The sequence below is a fragment of the Talpa europaea genome, assembly GCF_964194135.1.
Source record: "Talpa europaea genome assembly, chromosome: 12".
Taxonomy (NCBI): Eukaryota; Metazoa; Chordata; class Mammalia; order Eulipotyphla; family Talpidae; genus Talpa; species Talpa europaea.
This window is the reverse complement of record NC_140079.1, coordinates 52,069,658-52,087,900: the sequence shown is the minus strand read 5'-3', so window position 1 is coordinate 52,087,900 and position 18,243 is coordinate 52,069,658. Positions and strand designations below refer to the sequence as shown.

The following is an 18,243-nucleotide window of genomic DNA, read 5'->3' as shown; positions in this document are numbered from 1 at the left end:
CTGACAGATGACTCCTGGAGGAACCAGAGGGGAGAAGAGAAGCCCACCCAAGATGCCGGCCAGTCCCAACAACACAGTGTCCCAACGCATACGGCAAATTAGAAAACAGACAGTAGGGAGGAGAAGAACCACATGCAACCTAGCAACTCTCCAGAGAAAAAGCACACCACAAAAAGAAAACCAGCCCCCAGATTGCAACAACAGTAACTTGGAAGAACTTCTGAGCCTTCCAGAAAGAGAATTTAAAATTGCCGTGATTAAAAAACTGACAGAAGTCATAAAGGAAAACAATGATAAGGGAAAAATAATCAACGATTAGAAGAATGAAATTGAGTCCCTAAAGAGGGAAGTAAAAGAAATGCAGGAGATCAAAGAATTAGTGGAAGAACTAAAGAATTCTGGGAAAAGCAATGAAAGCAGAATTGATGAAATGGAAGAACGAATAAGTGCTCTTGAAGACACAGAAATAAAAAGAACCAAAACAGAAAAGGAAAGAGAAGTACAAAGGAAAAAGAATGAAGAAAGACTTCGGGAACTATCTGACTCCATGAGGAAAGGAAATATAAGAGTTATTGGAATACCAGAAGGAGAGGAGAGAGAAGTAGGAACAGAGAAAATATTCAAAGAGATAATTGAAGAGAACTTCCCAAATGTGAAGAAGGAGCTGAAAATTGATATACAAGAAGCAAGAAGAACACCAAACTTCCACGACGAAAGAAAAAATACAGCAAGACACATAATAGTAAAGCTCCCAAGAATCCAGGACAAGGAAAAAATAATGAAGCTAGCAAGAGGGAAGAAACAGATAACATTCAAAGGAAAGCCAATCAGGCTGACATCAGACTTCTCCGAAGAAACACTACGGGCAAGGAGAGAGTGGAGGGACATAGTCAACAGACTCCAAGAAAACAGATGCCAACCAAGAATACTCTATCCCGCAAAGCTCTCCTTCCTCTTTGAAGAAAGAATATGGACCTTCCCAGACAAACAGAAACTCCGGAATTTCATTGCAACTAAACCCCCACTCCAAAAAATACTACAAGGAGTCCTAAAGCCAGAACCTCAGAGGGACGAATAACAATGAAGGAAGGCCAAAAAAAAAAAAATTTATTAAAAGAATAAATAAATAAAATCAAAGGAAAGACAAACACAATGGCAAATACAGATGTTAACATATCAATATTAACTCTAAATGTAAATGGACTAAACTCTTCAATAAAAAGACACAGAGTTGCAGCTTGGATTAAGAAACAAAACCCAAACTTTTGCTGTCTCCAGGAAACACATTTAGCTACAAAAGATAAAAAATAGGCTCAAAGTTAAAGGATGGAAAACAATCCTACAAGCAAATGGACCAAAAAAGAAAGCAGGAACAGCTATACTTATATCAGATAAAACAGATTTCAAACTCAAAAAGATAAAAAGAGACCCCAATGGTCACTACATTATGATCAAGGGGCCAATACTTCAAGAAGAAATAACACTCATTAACATATACTCACCAAACGAAGGAGCACCAAAATATATCAGACAATGTTGTCCTCTCTGAAAACAGACATCAGAGAAAACACATACGTAGTGGGAGACTTCAACACACCACTATCAACAATGGATAGATCAACAAGACAAAAAATAAGTAAAGAAACCAAAGCTCTAAATAAGGACCTAGAGCAATTGGACTTAACAGACATCTATAGAACACTAAACCCCCAAAAAACGGAGTACACATTTTTCTCAAGCGCACAAGGATCATTCTCCAGGATCGATCACATACTGGGGCACAAGACAAACATCAACAGATACACCAAGATTGAAATCATATCAACCATCTTTTCTGACCATGAAGGCATCAAACTAGAAATAAACCATAAAAAGAAGGCAAGGAACTTTCCTACCTCATGGAGATTAAAAACCACACTACTGGAAGACCACTGGACTAATGAGGAGATCAAAGAAGAAATTAAAAAATTTTTTGAATTGAACGACAAGGAGGACACCAATATCCTAAATGTATGGGATGCAGCAAAAACAGTAATAAGAGGAAAATATATAGCAATAGAAGCTCACATCAAGAAACAAGTAAGAACTCAAAGAAACAACCTAATCTCGAAGCTCAAAGATCTAGAAAAAGAACAACAAAAAAACCCCAAAACCAGTAGAAGAAAAGAAATAATAAAAACCAAAGCAGAAATAAATGAAATTGAACCTAAAAAAACAATCCAAAAGATCAATGAAACCAAGAGCTGGTTCTTTGAAAAAAATCAATAAAATAGACAAACCCCTAGCCAGGCTCACAAAGGAAAAAAAGGGAGAAAGCACAAATAAACAGGATCATCAATGAAAGAGGAGAAATCACAACGGACACAGCAGAAATCAAAAGAATAATCAGTAACTACTATGAACAGTTATATGGAAACAAGTTTAATAATCTAGAGGAGATGGACAAATTCCTACAACTCTACAGTCACCCAAAGCTAGATAAAGAAGAAATAGAACACCTAAACAGACCAATTACAATTAGCGAAATTGAAATGGTAATCAAAAACCTCCCCAAAAACAAAAGCCCAGGACCTGATGGATTTACAAATGAATTCTACCAAACATTCAGAGACGAATTAGTGCCTATCCTTCACAAACTCTTCCAAAAAATTGAGAAGGAAGGGACAATACCAAACACGTTCTATGAAGCCAACATTACACTAATACCAAAACCGAACAAGGACAACACCAAAAAGGAAAACTACAGGCCAATCTCCCTAATGAACACTGATGCAAAAATCCTCAATAAAATTTTAGCCATCAGAATCCAACAATGTATCCATAAGATAATTCACCACGACCAAGTAGGATTCATTCCAGGGGCACAAGGATGGTTTAACATCCGAAAATCAATCAACGTTATCCAACACATCAACAAAAAGAAATATAAAAACCATATGATAATATCAATAGATGCTGAGAAAGCTTTCGACGAAGTGCAACACCCATTCATGATAAAAGCCCTTGAAATTCTTGGGATACAAGGAACATACCTCAACATCATAAAGGCCATCTATGACAAGCCAACAGCCAGTATCATTCTCAATGGTGAAAAGCTGAAAGCAATTCCATTAAGATCTGGAACAAGACAAGGATGTCCACTCTCACCACTGCTTTTCAATATAATACTGGAAGTCCTAGCCAGGGCAATAAGACAAGAGAAAGACATCCAAGGAATCCAAATAGGAAAAGAAGAAGTCAAACTATCACTATTTGCAGACGATATGATATTATACATAGAGAACCCCAAAAACTCCACAGAAAAGCTAATTCAACTCATCAATCAGTTCAGTAAAGTGGCAGGATACAAAATCAACACGCAAAAGTCAGTAGCCTTCCTATACACAAACAATAAATCTGAAGAAGAAGAAATCAAAAAAACCATCCCTTTTGTTATTGAAACAAAAAAATCAAATATTTGGGAATAAATCTAACAAAAGAGGTAAAGGACCTATACAAAGAAAACTATAAAACACTGTTAAAAGAAATAGAAGACACAAAGAAATGGAGAGACATCCCCTGCTCGTGGATTGGAAGAATAAACATTATTAAAATGGCCATCCTTCCAAAAGCAATATACAGATTCAATGCTATTCCAATCAAAATTTCAATGTCATTCTTCAAAGAAATAGAACAATTATTGTTGAAATTCATATGGAATCACAAAAAACCCCGAATAGCCAAAGCTCTCCTGAAAAAAAAAGAAGGGAATGGAGGCATTACACTCCCAGACTTCAAACTATACTACAAAGCCATAATCATCAAAACTGCATGGTATTGGAACAAGAACAGACATACAGACCAATGGAATCGAATAGAAAATCCAGAAATAAACCCACAGATTTATGGTCAACTAATCTTTGACAAAGGAGCAAAGACTATGCATTGGAGCAAAGAAAGTTTGTTCAATAAATGGTGCTGGGAAAACTGGGTCGCTACATGCAAAAGAATGAAGCTTGACCACTACCTCACACCATACACAAAAATCAACTCAAAATGGATTAAAGAACTAGACATAAGACCTGAAACCATAAAATATATAGAAGGAAATATAGGCGAAACACTACGTGATCTGCCCATCAAAGACATCTTTACAGACACATCACCCAAAGCAGTGATAGTGAAGGCAAAGATAAACAGCTGGGACTACATCAAATTAAAGAGCTTCTGCATAGCAAAAGAGACAATAACAAAAACAAAGAGAAACCCCACCAACTGGGAGAACATTTTTGTACCCAACACTAATGATAAAGGACTGATCACAAAAATCTGCAAAGAGCTGATGAGACTCAACAACAACAAAGAAAATAATCCAGTCAAAAAATGGGCAGAAGAGGTAAAAAGAAACTTCTCTGAAGAGGAAATGCAAATGGCCAACAGGCATATGAAAAAATGTTCAACATCACTTGCCATCAGGGAAATGCAAATCAAAACTACCATGAGATACCATCTCACACCAGTGAGAATGGTACATATTAAAAAAACTAGCAACAACAAATGCTGGCGAGGGTGTGGAGAAAAAGGAACTCTTCTGCACTGTTGGTGGGAGTGCAAACTGGTCCAACCACTGTGGAGAGCTGTGTGGAGATTTCTGGACCTACTAAACATAGAGCTTCCATATGATCCAGCAATTCCACTCCTAGGTATTTACCCAAAGGACACAGAAACATCAATTCCAAAGAACACCCGCACCCCTATGTTTATAGCAGCACTGTTTACAATGGCTAAGCTTTGGAAACAACCCAAATGCCCAAAAATAGATGACTGGATCAAGAAGATGTGGTACATATATACCATGGAATATTACTCAGCATTCAAAAAAGATAAACACATGCAATTTGCAGCAACATGGATGGCGCTGGAAGGGATCATGCTCAGCGAAATAAGCCAAAAAGAAAAAGAAAAATACCGGATGGTCTCACTCATAGCAGGAATCTAGAAAACTTAAATAAGGGACCAGGAAAATGAATAACTATAAGAAAGTGAAAATCAAAATCAACAAAAAACTATGAACCAGAGACACTTTTAGGGGGGCGGGGGCGGGAGGGGAGGGATTGGGGTCAGAATGGGGGGGCTGCAATTGTATGGGGAATATAACAATAAAATTTATAAAAAAAAATAAATCTAATATTTCTGACACCTATTCCTGGACCTTTATTTCTACTGATACATTCTTGAGGCAGCAGAGTCATGCGAAATTTCATATTTACCATAGACATTCACATTAAAAATTCGGTCTTCTTCTCCAGCAGAATTAGTAGCGACACAAGTGTATTTCCCCATGTCAGATGGGAGAGCTCCGTAAATGTTTAATGTACTGCCATTTACGGTTACCCTATAGGAAAGGTTACAATAGAGGCAAATCAGTGGAGCAGATTATCTTTTCTTTAAAAAAATACTGTCATAAAATATGTCTTCATCTTGAATATAATGGTTCAAATCTTTGTACTGAGAACAAGGAAACCTCTTAAAGTCAGAGCTAGTGAAAATGATGGTGATTTCAGGCAACCTATCTGAAATCCTACAGAAATGGGTTTCAAATATCTAACATGTCTTAGGATAAAAAAGTTAAATAGCACTATCAGTTTAGGAACATCTCTAAATTATAGGCAAATAAATGTTTTTTTCTTAACTTGGAATATTTTATTCTTAGTTACCAGTGTAAGATTTGAATGAAAAAAAAATCACAAAAAATTCACAAAAAATTGAACAATGTTACAAGGAATAATTGAAGAAATTAGCTACCAAAGAATCTAGCTGTAAGCAAATTATAATCGTTTTAATGAAAAGGAGGAAACAGAATAATTTGGATGGTGTCAACTGATATGTAGAGTATAGAAAAATCAAATTAAGGGTTATTTAGATAAAGACAACTAACCCTTGAAAGCTGGCTATAAAACAGAAACATCCATAGGCAAGAGATGGGTAGGGAGGGGTCAGAACAAAGAAGGAGCACAATGGAATATGGTGGTAGACTAGGGGTGATTTGTTGGTGGGTGCACTACACTGGTGATACCTGTTGGAGGTATCTTAATAGTACCTCAATTAAAATTAATTAATTCAACAAAGATAAACTGATGCCATTCCCAGAAACTTGGATGGCGCTGGTGGGATTATGCTCAGTGAAATAAGTCAGAAGTACAAAGAAAAATATCATATGGTTTCACTTATAGGAGGAAAATAGGAGAACCAAATAAAGCATCTTTAAGAAACATAACAATAATAATAAATAAGGGCCACCCCTGGTGGCGCAGCAGTTGAGCGCTGGGCTGCGAAGCTGCCTGCAGCCTCTGCAATGCCGGTTCAATCCCCAACCACCGGTGAGGGTCCCACATGGCACGCAGACCATCTCCAGCCGTGCACCCTGCTCCCCTCAGCAGTGTATTACGTCAGTCTGCCTGTTCTGTTCCCCTCTCTGGCTCTGGTGAATTCTCTCACCCTCTCACACTTCTGACTGTACCCAGTGCTTGTATAAATAAATAAAACTTTAAAAAAATAATAATTAAAAAAATAAAATTAATAGGCAACTATAAATCAGAGACATTCTGTGGGGGAGGAGGAGGGAAAGGGATCAAAATGGGATGGAAGGGCACAAGGAACTATGGTGATGGTGCACCAGTGAATTGATGGTGGGAATTTTATGGGTACTACACCTGAGAGAAGAAAGCAGATATTATATAAAAATGAACAATGAGGTAAAATATATATAAATAAATTTAAATGCATAACCCAAAAAATAACTAATTAAAAGAAATGAACAACTCTGAATCATGCATAGGTATATTTTGCAAATTTGTTTCTACAAATTACTAAAGGCCTTTTTTTTTTAAATTACAGTGTGGCAAATAACTACAAATAGGTCATCATATATATCTAAGTTGAGATTACTGCAATATTGATTTTCTTCACACACCGCTATTTATGAACAAAATTTCCCGTGTTTTATAGAGATTAAATTGCAGTCCATAGCTATTTATTTGTCAGTGGTTTTATTAGAATCTCTCAGTGTCAACAGCAAATAATCCATTTCTATCATGTCATGTTAAAAATGTTGTAGAGAATTACTGTGTTATTATTTGGGTCTATTATATTTTTCTTTTTCAAAATATGAATTTTTAAATTACACATATTTAACCACATGAATGAACAAAAGAGCAAGTAGCCATAACCAAACATTACTTTATTTGACTGACAAACTGTTCCACTTACAAACTGATACATACATGTGTATGTATGTATGTATGCATGTATATCTATCTATCTATCTATCTATCTATCTATCTATCTATCTATCTATCTATCTATCTACCTATCTATCTATCTAGTGCATCTGCATCTAGGAACAAATAATCAATAGGGAGGCTATAATAAGTTACAAACTCATGTAAAAGGACTGACAGACCTGAAATTCTTAGGAACATATATTATTTTATAGAAGATCTTCAGGTCCCAGCAACTATCTATTACCTGGTTTGGAATGTGGTTGATATCAGCTCTTTTAATAAAAATAATTAAATATTTATAGTAATTAAGAAACACACCAAAGTGTATTTGTAAAATATTATTTGACAATTTTAAAAAGAGACAAATATCTAAATTCCAATGTACAAAGACTTAAAACATTTATCTTTCTTTTAATTATGTTGTAGAAAATATTTATATTACATTAAATTCATTAACTAGAAAATTCACTCCAAAACTTGAAATTTAAAATATTGTTCAAATGATAACATTTGAAACATACTTAGTTAATGCTTACCTATGCATACATGATTCTTTTAGTAATTATAATTACTTTTATATGTATATAAAATGAAGTAATCTAGCAGAGTAGAGGATTCTGAAATGTCCTTCCAAAGGCATTTATTGTTTCAAGTAGCAGAGGCCCTTATCTTCTTATTATTTCAACACTGTGGATTTGTGGCATTGAGTGAGAGCTGAAGACTGAATTTGGACAAACTGCTAAAAGGAATGAAGGTTATGATGGTATTGTATTTTTTTCTCAATATAAATCAAGGAGTAAGGCACATTTAGTGCTTTACTGGTTTCAAGACATGAAATCATACCTAAAATTACTGACAATATTTTTTGTCACATGAAACTAGTTAGCAGGAAGAAGACATGAACTTTGTTATAAGCACTTTGAGTCTTTATTTTTTTTTAAAGATTTATTTATTTATTTATTTATACAAGCACTGGTACAGTCAGAAGCACAGGAGGGTGAGAGAATTTACCAGAGCCAGAGTGGGGAACAAAACAGGCAGGCTGACGAAATACACTGCTGAGGGGAGCAGCGGGCGGCAGGAGAGGTCTGAGCAACACGTGGGACCTTCGCCGGTGGCCGGGGATTGAACCAGCACGGCAGAGGCTGCAGGCAGCTTTGCAGCCCAGCACTTAACCGCTGTGCCACCAGGGAAGGCCCAGCACTTTGAGTCTTGATGAATAAAATCAACACTAATCAACATTTGTAGGAATGAATGCAATGTCTGAGATTTTATAACAGGGAGTTGATGTATAAGGAACACACACACTCACACATGCACACACACTTTTGAGTGATTCTCCTAGGAGAATTTGTGTCCAACTCTCCAAAAATTTATCTTTTTTCTCTCTGAATAGAATGACAGCCAAGTCCAAATGAGACTGAATTAGTATTATTATTATTCCTATGAAATAAGATGCATAAAGCATTGCTGATGATCTTATAATTAAGGATGCAAAGACTCTTTAAACATACCGTATTCTTTCTGCTTCACTGTTAATTATGGGCTTTCCATCTCTAAGCCATTGGATCAGGGGGGGAGGAATGCCATTTGCATTGCAGACCAGCTCAACATTTTCCCCTACCAGGACACTGACTTCACTTGGAATTTCAGCACCAGCAACATTTGGAGGAACTTTGGAAAAATAATTAAAACTTTCATCAACGTGACACAATAGATATAAATTCTAAAGAATATATCAGAATCATAGAACAGCATTCCATTTTTATTTCATATTCTTTTTTTAAAGATTTATTTATTCATTTATACAAGAACCAGGCCAGATGCGCGGGAGGGTAAGAGGATTCACCAGAGACAAAGCAGGGAACAGAACAGGCAGACTGACAAAATACACTGCTGAGGGGAGCAGCGGGAGAGACAGGAGAGGTCTGTCACGCCATGTGGGACCCTCGCAGGCTGGCTGGGATCAAACTGGCGCTGCAGAGACTGTGGACAGCTTCACAGTGCGGCGCTCAACCGCCTGCGCCACCAGGGGAGGCCCTATTCTATATTCTTCCTAGGTTGTTACTCTCATGAATTACTTTTAAGTGGGGATTAGGTAATCACTTCAATATTCCTGATATATTTGTAAGTTGAATAATTGTTTAGTCATGGGGCTGTTGATAGACCTATACTGTGGACACCCCGCCTGGCCAAATAGAATTGCTCTTGGATTAAATTCTTAATAGATAGCTTAGAATTAGCATGGTTGAGGAGAATTTATTTTTATAAAATCTTTGCATAAATGTGAGAGAAAAGTATCTCAGTTGGTTATTTCTTCACCATGATGAAATTTAAATATTATTTATTCTGAACAATGGATAGGCTTATGATGTTCTGAGATCCAATAATATCTGTTCTCTTTTTCTAGCTGCCCTTGGTTTTCATTTTAATGATTTAATTGAGAAATAAAGTGGAATAAAAATAATGAAAAAGTGTCAGAAACTTATATTTGAGTTCCCTTTCTATATAATTACGGTGGTGTGTTGGTGGTAACTCATACCATTTGCACAGGCTGATTTTGCACAGCTTCTGACTCCACATTCAGTGACATCACACTGGTAGCTTGAAATGGGCCATAATGGGGAGGTTTATACCACAGAAACTCACAAACGGTTGGCTGCCAAGTAGGAGCTTTTTGTCTGGAGAGTCAACTGTTAAACATTTACTAGCACAATACTGCATTATCTGTCCAAATCTCATTTTTGTCACCCAGAAGATAATTACACCAAATTTGAAGAATTTGGAGTAGTAAAGAGGCTGAATCAATAAGAATGTTAAGAGACATGCTATAATGAATCCCTAATATATGACAAGCACTGTACTAGATTCCATATGTGTATACATTATTACTAGCCCTAAGACATAACATTTTTTAAAAGTCTGGTAGAATATTTTGCCATATCACGTACCTCAGGACACAAGTTCTCCCTGCAGTACCTAATCCTATGCAAGAACATAGTAGGTGTTAATAGCTTATTCCTATTCTCATCCCACAACAGCATAAAATTCAAGATTACTTGCAATTGATTTAATCCTTTCCTTGTAGTTAGAACATACTACAACCTCTTCATGAATTAAATTTTACCTATCTATATAAATAAGGGGCCTCCCTGGTGGCTCAAGGGGTTAAGCACAGCACTATGAAACAATCCACAGCTGCTGCAGCACCAGTTCAATCACCAGCTGGCCAGGGAGATACCCACATGATGTGGCAGACCTCTCCTGACTTGCCCACTGCTCCCCTCAGCAGTGTCAGTCTGCCTGTTCTGTTCTCCACTGTGTCTCTGGTGAATCCTCTCACCCTCCACACCTCTGACCTGTACCCCAGCTCTTATATGCATAAATAAATAAATCTTAAAAAAAAGAGAACAGACCTACAGGGTTAGCATTTAAATTAATAATACCAGTTACAAATAAATAAGTATAATTTAATATAATGTATAAAATAGAAGGTAATAATTTCAGTAAACATGAAAAATAGAGATTATCAAATTTCTACTATTTTTTCCACATTGGTAGCCATTTCTCTGAAAATAGAATCTACTGGTAAATATGAGAGAAAATTGACAGTTTTTTTGGTTGACCTGAAGATATTTTAAGTCAATTACAAATCATCTCCTTAGAGGTAGACTTATTTTTACTATAAATAGGATATAAGAAATAAGTTGAAGATAAATCACATACCTTGAATTGAAAGGATGTAGTTTTTCTGAGCTTTTCCCTCCGTATTTGATGCAATGCATGTATAGTTTCCACTATCTGAAGGCTGAGACCGGGCAATTTGGAGTTTACTGCCTCCAGACAGAATATGAACCTCAAGTGAGTCAGAATTTTCTAGCAGTAGAAACAAAAACAAACAGAACATTAAAAAACTTACTTTTAACATCACTACAATTCACCATAAAAATGTCTTACTTCATGTGATGAGTACGATAAGTACATTTCTTAAAAGGCCTACTTTCATTTTATGATGTACTTTCATTTTAAATTAATGTTTTTGAAAAAGGAAAATGAAAAATCTCTTTATGCATGATCATTTTATGAGTCTACTTTTAAGTTCTTATTTCAGTATATTAAGTCGTTTTTAAACTAAGCACAGCTATGAGTGTAATACCGAAAATATGCAGTTTATAAATCTAGCGACTTAAAGCAAAAGAAAGCAATCACAAAACACACAATGATCCTACCTATGGGCTTGTGGCTCTTGAGCCATGCTATCGTGGGAGGTGGGATTCCAGTGGCATCACAAGTCAGGGTCACAGGATTGCTGATTGTCTCAACAACCACTTCTTTGTCAGGACCTTCAATACTAGGTGGCACTGTAAAAAGAAGAAAGTCATGTGTCTTCATTAAGCTAAAACAGGACACTTTTATTTGCATATCTAGGGGAGAAAGAGTTATATTAGAGGCAGATGCTCACCATATACATTGAGGTGGAAATTTTTATCATCCCGTCCTGCTACATTTATAGCTCTACATACATATTGGCCTGTGTCAGATACCTAAAAGAAAAAGATACTATTGTATGTGCTCCATTAAGTTATAGATGACCAATCACACTGTCCGAGTGTCGATTAAATCACCAGTCATCTTTATGCTCAAACACCCCAGTTTCACTGTTTCTGCAATCCTGTTTTTTTTTTTTCAATGAAAATAAGCTCAGTGGCATTGATAATCATTTTTATGTGAAAATCACTTTTCACTATAGTAAAGGGAATATGCAACTTCCAATTATCTCTTCCATAATCAAACTAAGGCATCATGACACAGAAACAAGAATAAAAGATGCACCTCTGCTTTCTTGATGTGTAGCATTTGTCCATCTGCTAAAATCTCCAAGTAAGCAGACTGTATAATCATCCGCCCGTTCTTGTACCAGCTGATGACTGGAGGAGGGACAGCATTTGACTCACATTCCAATGACACTGAGGTCCCCTCTCTGACGCTAACTACAGAAAGAGATTCACTGCCATGATCTTTAATGCTTGGGGGCACTGAGGAAAGGAAAAAGAACAGAAGGATGTTTTTTCATTAAAGTGATCAGATAGAAAATATCTAACACCGGTTTAAATTTTAAAAATTTTATGAGGACAATAAAAACAAACCATAAACAGTCAGGGAAACTTTTTTCTTGCTTTCGCCAGCCTGGTTGGTCGCTATACATGTGTATTCGCCCCCATCAGACACCTTGGCTCGAATAATTTGCAGAGTCCGACCACCTGTAGACAAATACAATGCAGACTGGTAACTAATAGTGTTTTATCAAGAAAGAAAATGGCAAAATATGTCTTTTCCCTTAGAGCAAATTATATAGATGTGGTTCATATTTAAAAAGAAAGAATGGAATCAGTTTTCCTGAATTCTTCCTTTATTATTGACTCTACTAAAGTAACATTTATAACTTTATAAAGTAAAATTTGTAATTTATTTCTTTCCAGTAACCAAACATGTAGAACTGTTTGATATAGGTTCTAATGAACAAAAAGCAACTATACTACAATCAAATATGTTGGTAAGTATTTTTTGGATTCAAATACTCCATACTGCAGAAGTGACTGTTGGTCATTCTCAAGAAACTAATTTTGAGGGCCTCCCCAGTGGCATAGTGGGTTGAGCGCCGCACTGTGAAGCTGTCTGCAGCCTCTGCAGTGCGGGTTTGATTCTCTGCCAGCCAGGGAAAATCCCACATGGTGTGGTAGACCTCTCCTGCCTTGCCTGCTGCTCTCTTCAGCAGTGTCTTGGGTCCGTCTGCCTGTTCTGCTCCCTGCTCTGGTGAATTCTCTCACCCTCCCGCACCTCTGACTGTATCCTAGTTCTTGTAAAAATAAATAAATAAATATTTAAAAAAAATCTAATCTTCTTAGGAAAAAAAAGAAGCTAATTTTTGATCATTAAAAATAATCAGTGATTTTATGCAATGACAACACTAATTATGAGCATATTAATCCCTGGAACGACTGAACAGTTCTGTCCCAAAATTTCATAATTTCTTGAAGTAGACCTTATGCGTGTATATCCCCACTCAAATAATAAAATTCTATACACCCTTATCTACTGGTTCTAAATGGGTGTAGAGAAGGGTGTATAGAATTTCCAAATGGAACCAGTAATATAAAAGAATATTAAAAAATAAATGGATCAAGACAAAAGCTTGGAAAGAGGCTAAATTGAAATGCCATTTGTATGAAAAATAGAGGACAATCAGGAAGTTTTGCCCCCCTTAAAAGTAATTGGTTCCTTACCAGGCACAATGAGAGCATGTGTGTTGGGCTTGATAGGCTGTCCATTCTTGAGCCAGTTCAGATCAGGAGGTGGAAAACCAGAGACCTCACAAGTCAAAGAGATGAAGTTGTTCACCACAACAGTGAGATTTTCAGGGTTAGGGCCAATGATGCTTGGAGGAACTATAATAATAAACATGAAAAGTGAAATCTGATATCAATATTCCAATAATAGCAGCCCAACAACTATACTGTTAATGACTGGTTAACGATACTGTTAATTATCTAACATTCTTCTCTAATGTATTCATCAAATCCATGGCCACTGTATTTGTTTATCCCAATTGGAAGAAAATACCAGAATTTTTAAAAAAGAATGATTGTACATTTTTATTTGTAAAACACTTCTGGCAACTCTTAAGATGACTTTGTCAATGTACAGTGAAAGACCTTAATGTGCTTTTTATTAGGTATGCTTGAATACCCTCATTTCTAATATTATACCCTATTTAAAGTTTTTATTTCCCTATTTATAACAATAATACAACAGAAACTTAATATTAGGATATCTGTCTATAAATAAATTATACAGGTTATTTCAACAATGTAAGTCAAAGACATTTAAGATGTGCAGGAAATTTAAGAAGTAAACAATCCATGGTTTATTATTCAAAGTCAAAAAAGAATGCCTACAGTGAAAGTGGTACAGAGGAAAAAGTGGAGTAGAAAATAGTGAGATTAGTAATACAGTGCCAGTTATACACATAAAAACATATGCATTTGGAACAATAGATGTTTTATAAGAAAACATGTGCATGGAAGAAATAGCAACATAAACAATTGAAATGATTTTCTATGAAGAGGGGAGGGAAATAAGAATCAAGAAATAATACAAATAAATTATTTATGTATACAAATAAAGCTATATATGAATGAATGACTAGATGAATAGAGATGGTTTTTACTCAGGCCAATGAAAATAGAGAGATATGAACTAAGGAAACCAATATAACACACACTTATATTAAGACTTAAAATAACATCAAAAACAAAAAAAAATCAAAAAGACAAAATTGCTTTCTTATTTAATTTTCATCCACTAGTTAATTTTAATGTTCATTCAATATGAAAAATGTAAAAGACATAACCCACATAGAATTAACAATTTGGTGGTAATGATAGTTATTAAAATAAAAATGCCAGTTAACATGCTTTTGAGTGGTTATACTAGGCCAGGAAAGGTACTAGACACTATACAAACTTCTCTGTTAGATACAGTGATTTTATTTTTTTAATTGAAGTAGTACTGCATTATAATATATGTTTCAGTTGTTCATCATGGAGAATCAACATGTATATGTGGCAGTGACCTTAATTAGTATATTCTTATCCTCATAGTATTAGTGAGGAAACTGAGACACAGAGAGGTCAGTATCTTGCCTAAGAGTTCACAGTAAGTTACTGGAAGACGCTAGAAGAACACCATCTGGCTGTAGCACCCTTCCTCCTAGGCATTGTTTTATACTGCCCAGTAATTGTAAATGTAAAGACTATCCATCAGAAACCTAATCTAGTGTGAGAAGTAGGAAGAGGAATTGACATTTAGGAAGACACTTGAAATATCACCAAGGGGACAGAAAATGGGTCAACTTTCTAGAAAGAAGGCACAGGAGGAGTCAGGATGGAGGAGAATGAATAGTCATTTTTCTGACTTAATAGATAGGTGATCATTGCTTTTACTGAGACAAATATGATTACAGGAAAAATGCATTTTTGGGAAAAGATAATGAACTTAGTTATGTATACATTGCCTGAGGGTAACTGTGAGAGATTGTGTCAATAATTAGCAGTTATTTGACTGGAATGGTCTGGCATTCTCAGAGGGTCTTGGCTGGAAATAAAAATTTGGAAAATATTTGTACAAAGATAATATCTGAAATTTTGGAATACATGAGATCCCATAGGAAGAGAATAAAGTTTAGAGCACAGAAAACTAAAAAAATAATAGCAATAGGTAGAGGAGAGGGAACTAGCCAAAAATCAACTGGGGAAGACAGCATGGGAAGGCAAGATATAAATAAGAAGTATGGGTGTCACAAAGGACAAAGAAAGAATTTTTTTACAAAGATAGTGGTCAAGGGCCTCCCCGTGGCGCAGCGGTTGAGCGCTGGGTTGTGAAGCTGCCCGCAGCCTCTGCAGCACCGGTTCGATCCCCGGCTGCTCCCCAGCCACCAGAGGATGGTCCCACATGGCGTGCAGACCTCTCCTGCCGCCCGCTGCTCCCCTCAGCAGTGTACTTGGGTCCTTCTACCTGCTCTGCTCCATGCTCTGGCTCTGGTGAATTCTCTCACCCTCCCGCGCTTCTGACTGTACCCAGTGCTTGTATAAAATAAATAAATAAATCTTTAAAAAAAAAAAAAGATAGTGGTCAAGAATGTCAAATACATAGAATTATTAAAGAAACCTGGAAAGTACCTGTTAGACTTAGTAAAGAGGGCATTTTATGAACTCAATGAGCAATTTCAGTGGAGCCGTGGAGGTGAAATTTAGGTATACTGCTGGAAGTGAGGAAATGGAGACATTAAATATGTATAGTTACTAGAGACACTTACTTTGAAAGCGAGGCATGTACCTGGAGAGAAAGATAAAGGTATTTTTCTTTTAATGAGGGGAAAGATAAAAGTAAATTTAGTGCTACTGGGAAGAAGCCAGATAAGAATGATAATTTCAATATCTGATAGAAAGAGAGGAGGTGAGATTTCTGTGAAGGCAGTGAACTGGGATCTAGAATTGTTAGTTTTTGGTCTTTAGAAAGCAGAGGAATGCTTCCATCTTTTGTTGTAATGGGAAAGGAAGAAAGAAATGGCAGTAACAATTGAAGCTGATATTCTCAATTTGATAGTAGGAATTGCAAGTGGTTTAGGGGATTTGCCTCCTCTTTTACATGTAAAACAGAAGGTGAAGGCATTTCTAGACAAAATAATAGGGAAGCTGTTATGGGCCAAATATTTGCATGTCTGAAAATTCATACACGGAGGTCCTAATTTCCTGTGAGATTATATTTGGTGATGGGGCCTTTAAGATAGTAATTAGTTAAACTTTATGGGATTAGTGTCCTTATAAGAGAGGACACCGGAGAACTTCCAATCTTTCTGTCCGTGCCTGCCTGTCCAACAGAAAGGACTGTGAGAACTAAGTGCCCATTTACAAGTCAGGAAGAGCCTTCACCAGAATGGAGCTCTGCCAGAAGTTTAATCTAGGACTTTCTCACACCAGAATGGTGAGAAAAATGAATTCTGTAGTTTAAGCCATGCAGTCTCTGGTATTCTCTTATGGCAGACCCAGCAGTCTAAGACACAGGCATCTGACTATTGAATCTATAATGATGCCAACAGTCCTAACTTCAAGAATTCCTCCATCCATAGTTATGTAGGTGGAAAGTCGGCATTTGATGAGAGGTTATACAGAAAAGCAATTAAGTATAAAACTCTGAAATCAGAGTGCTTGAGTTGAAATCTTGGTTCTGCATTTGCAATCTGTGTAACAGGACCTGTTACCTAATCTCACTAAGCCTTGGCTTTTTCATTTGTAAAGGAGGTATATAAAACGGTACCAACCACCTGGGGCTACTGAGATCATTAAATGAAAGAACAGGTAGAACATTTGGAACAGCACCCGATAGGATCAAGCAATACAGAATATCATGTTGTTACAAGCAGACTTAACCTTTTATCAGCAAGAGAAATAAGACATGGGCTAAGAGAAAAGAGTAAAAGTTTCATGAAAGTTACGGTGGACATGAAGGAAAATAAAGACACAGAGGCTTGAACAATACTGGGAGGTCAGCAGTCCCCCCAAAAGCGAGCATGATTGAAGTGGGAGCAATAAAAGAAATAGTTTTAAGTAAAGATATTATAATTTAAATTATTTCTCCCCAGAATGGATTTTCCAATATGTACATGTGTGTGTGTATGTATGCATTAAGGTTACGTTGGTTTACAACATTGTACATGGTTTAGAGATAAAGGATGAAGAATGAATTTTACAATGTTTAAACATGAGTTTCTGAATGCAAACAAGAGGTCACGACCCCACTAGTTATTAGAAAGGAAACACACTTGCAAATCAAGTCTGTATGGTAAATTGAGGGGGTTGCTGCCTCTCAAGTCACAGGAGCTTCCACTTCTTGTATTTTTACTGTGCATTGAGAAGAGGCAACAGAAAGGAAGAAAATAAAATAAAGGAACACCAAACATTCTTTTAGCAATAGCCACAATGAGAGACCCCATTTCTGGCTTAGGGAGACCAAGTTCAGAAATGGTCATTTGTCTACACCATTTAGGATGCAGTTATGGGAAGAGGTGAAGATAAGGCATAAAAAGAAAACAACACAGCATACCTAATGATTACAGTTAGGGTCTTCATAAGATGTTTTTGATTACAAAGGAGAGGAAAAATTAATTCTGCCAAGGTGAACCAGAAAAAATAATGACCATTTATACTTTTCAACATTTATTACACTACACTTGTCAAATTAGAATATGTACTTTCACAATGATTATATTTGTTTAATTCATTTTTTCCTGTGAGCTCATAACACATTTGTTTTGGTCAGATTTACTCATGAAAAAATTCTTAATGATATTTATTAAGCACTCACTATATTACTCACTGTTCTTAGCACCGGGAACACAAAGATGTGAGTCTCAAATATCTGT

General features: G+C 36.2%; 1 protein-coding gene across 1 annotated transcript in view; it reads right to left on the bottom strand.

Moving 5' to 3' along the window:
• The window catches only part of HMCN1 (hemicentin 1), a gene marked incomplete at both ends in the record, with an annotated part of 509,757 nt that overhangs the window by 106,220 nt on the left and 385,294 nt on the right, over positions 1–18,243 (bottom strand). Inside the window, 8 exons of the mRNA XM_084251187.1 lie at positions 5,250–5,374; positions 8,777–8,936; positions 10,989–11,138; positions 11,492–11,623; positions 11,725–11,806; positions 12,096–12,298; positions 12,410–12,523; positions 13,547–13,708. Of these exons, the coding sequence (XP_084107313.1) occupies positions 5,250–5,374; positions 8,777–8,936; positions 10,989–11,138; positions 11,492–11,623; positions 11,725–11,806; positions 12,096–12,298; positions 12,410–12,523; positions 13,547–13,708 (1,128 nt within the window). The remainder of the gene's footprint in view (positions 1–5,249; positions 5,375–8,776; positions 8,937–10,988; positions 11,139–11,491; positions 11,624–11,724; positions 11,807–12,095; positions 12,299–12,409; positions 12,524–13,546; positions 13,709–18,243) is intronic.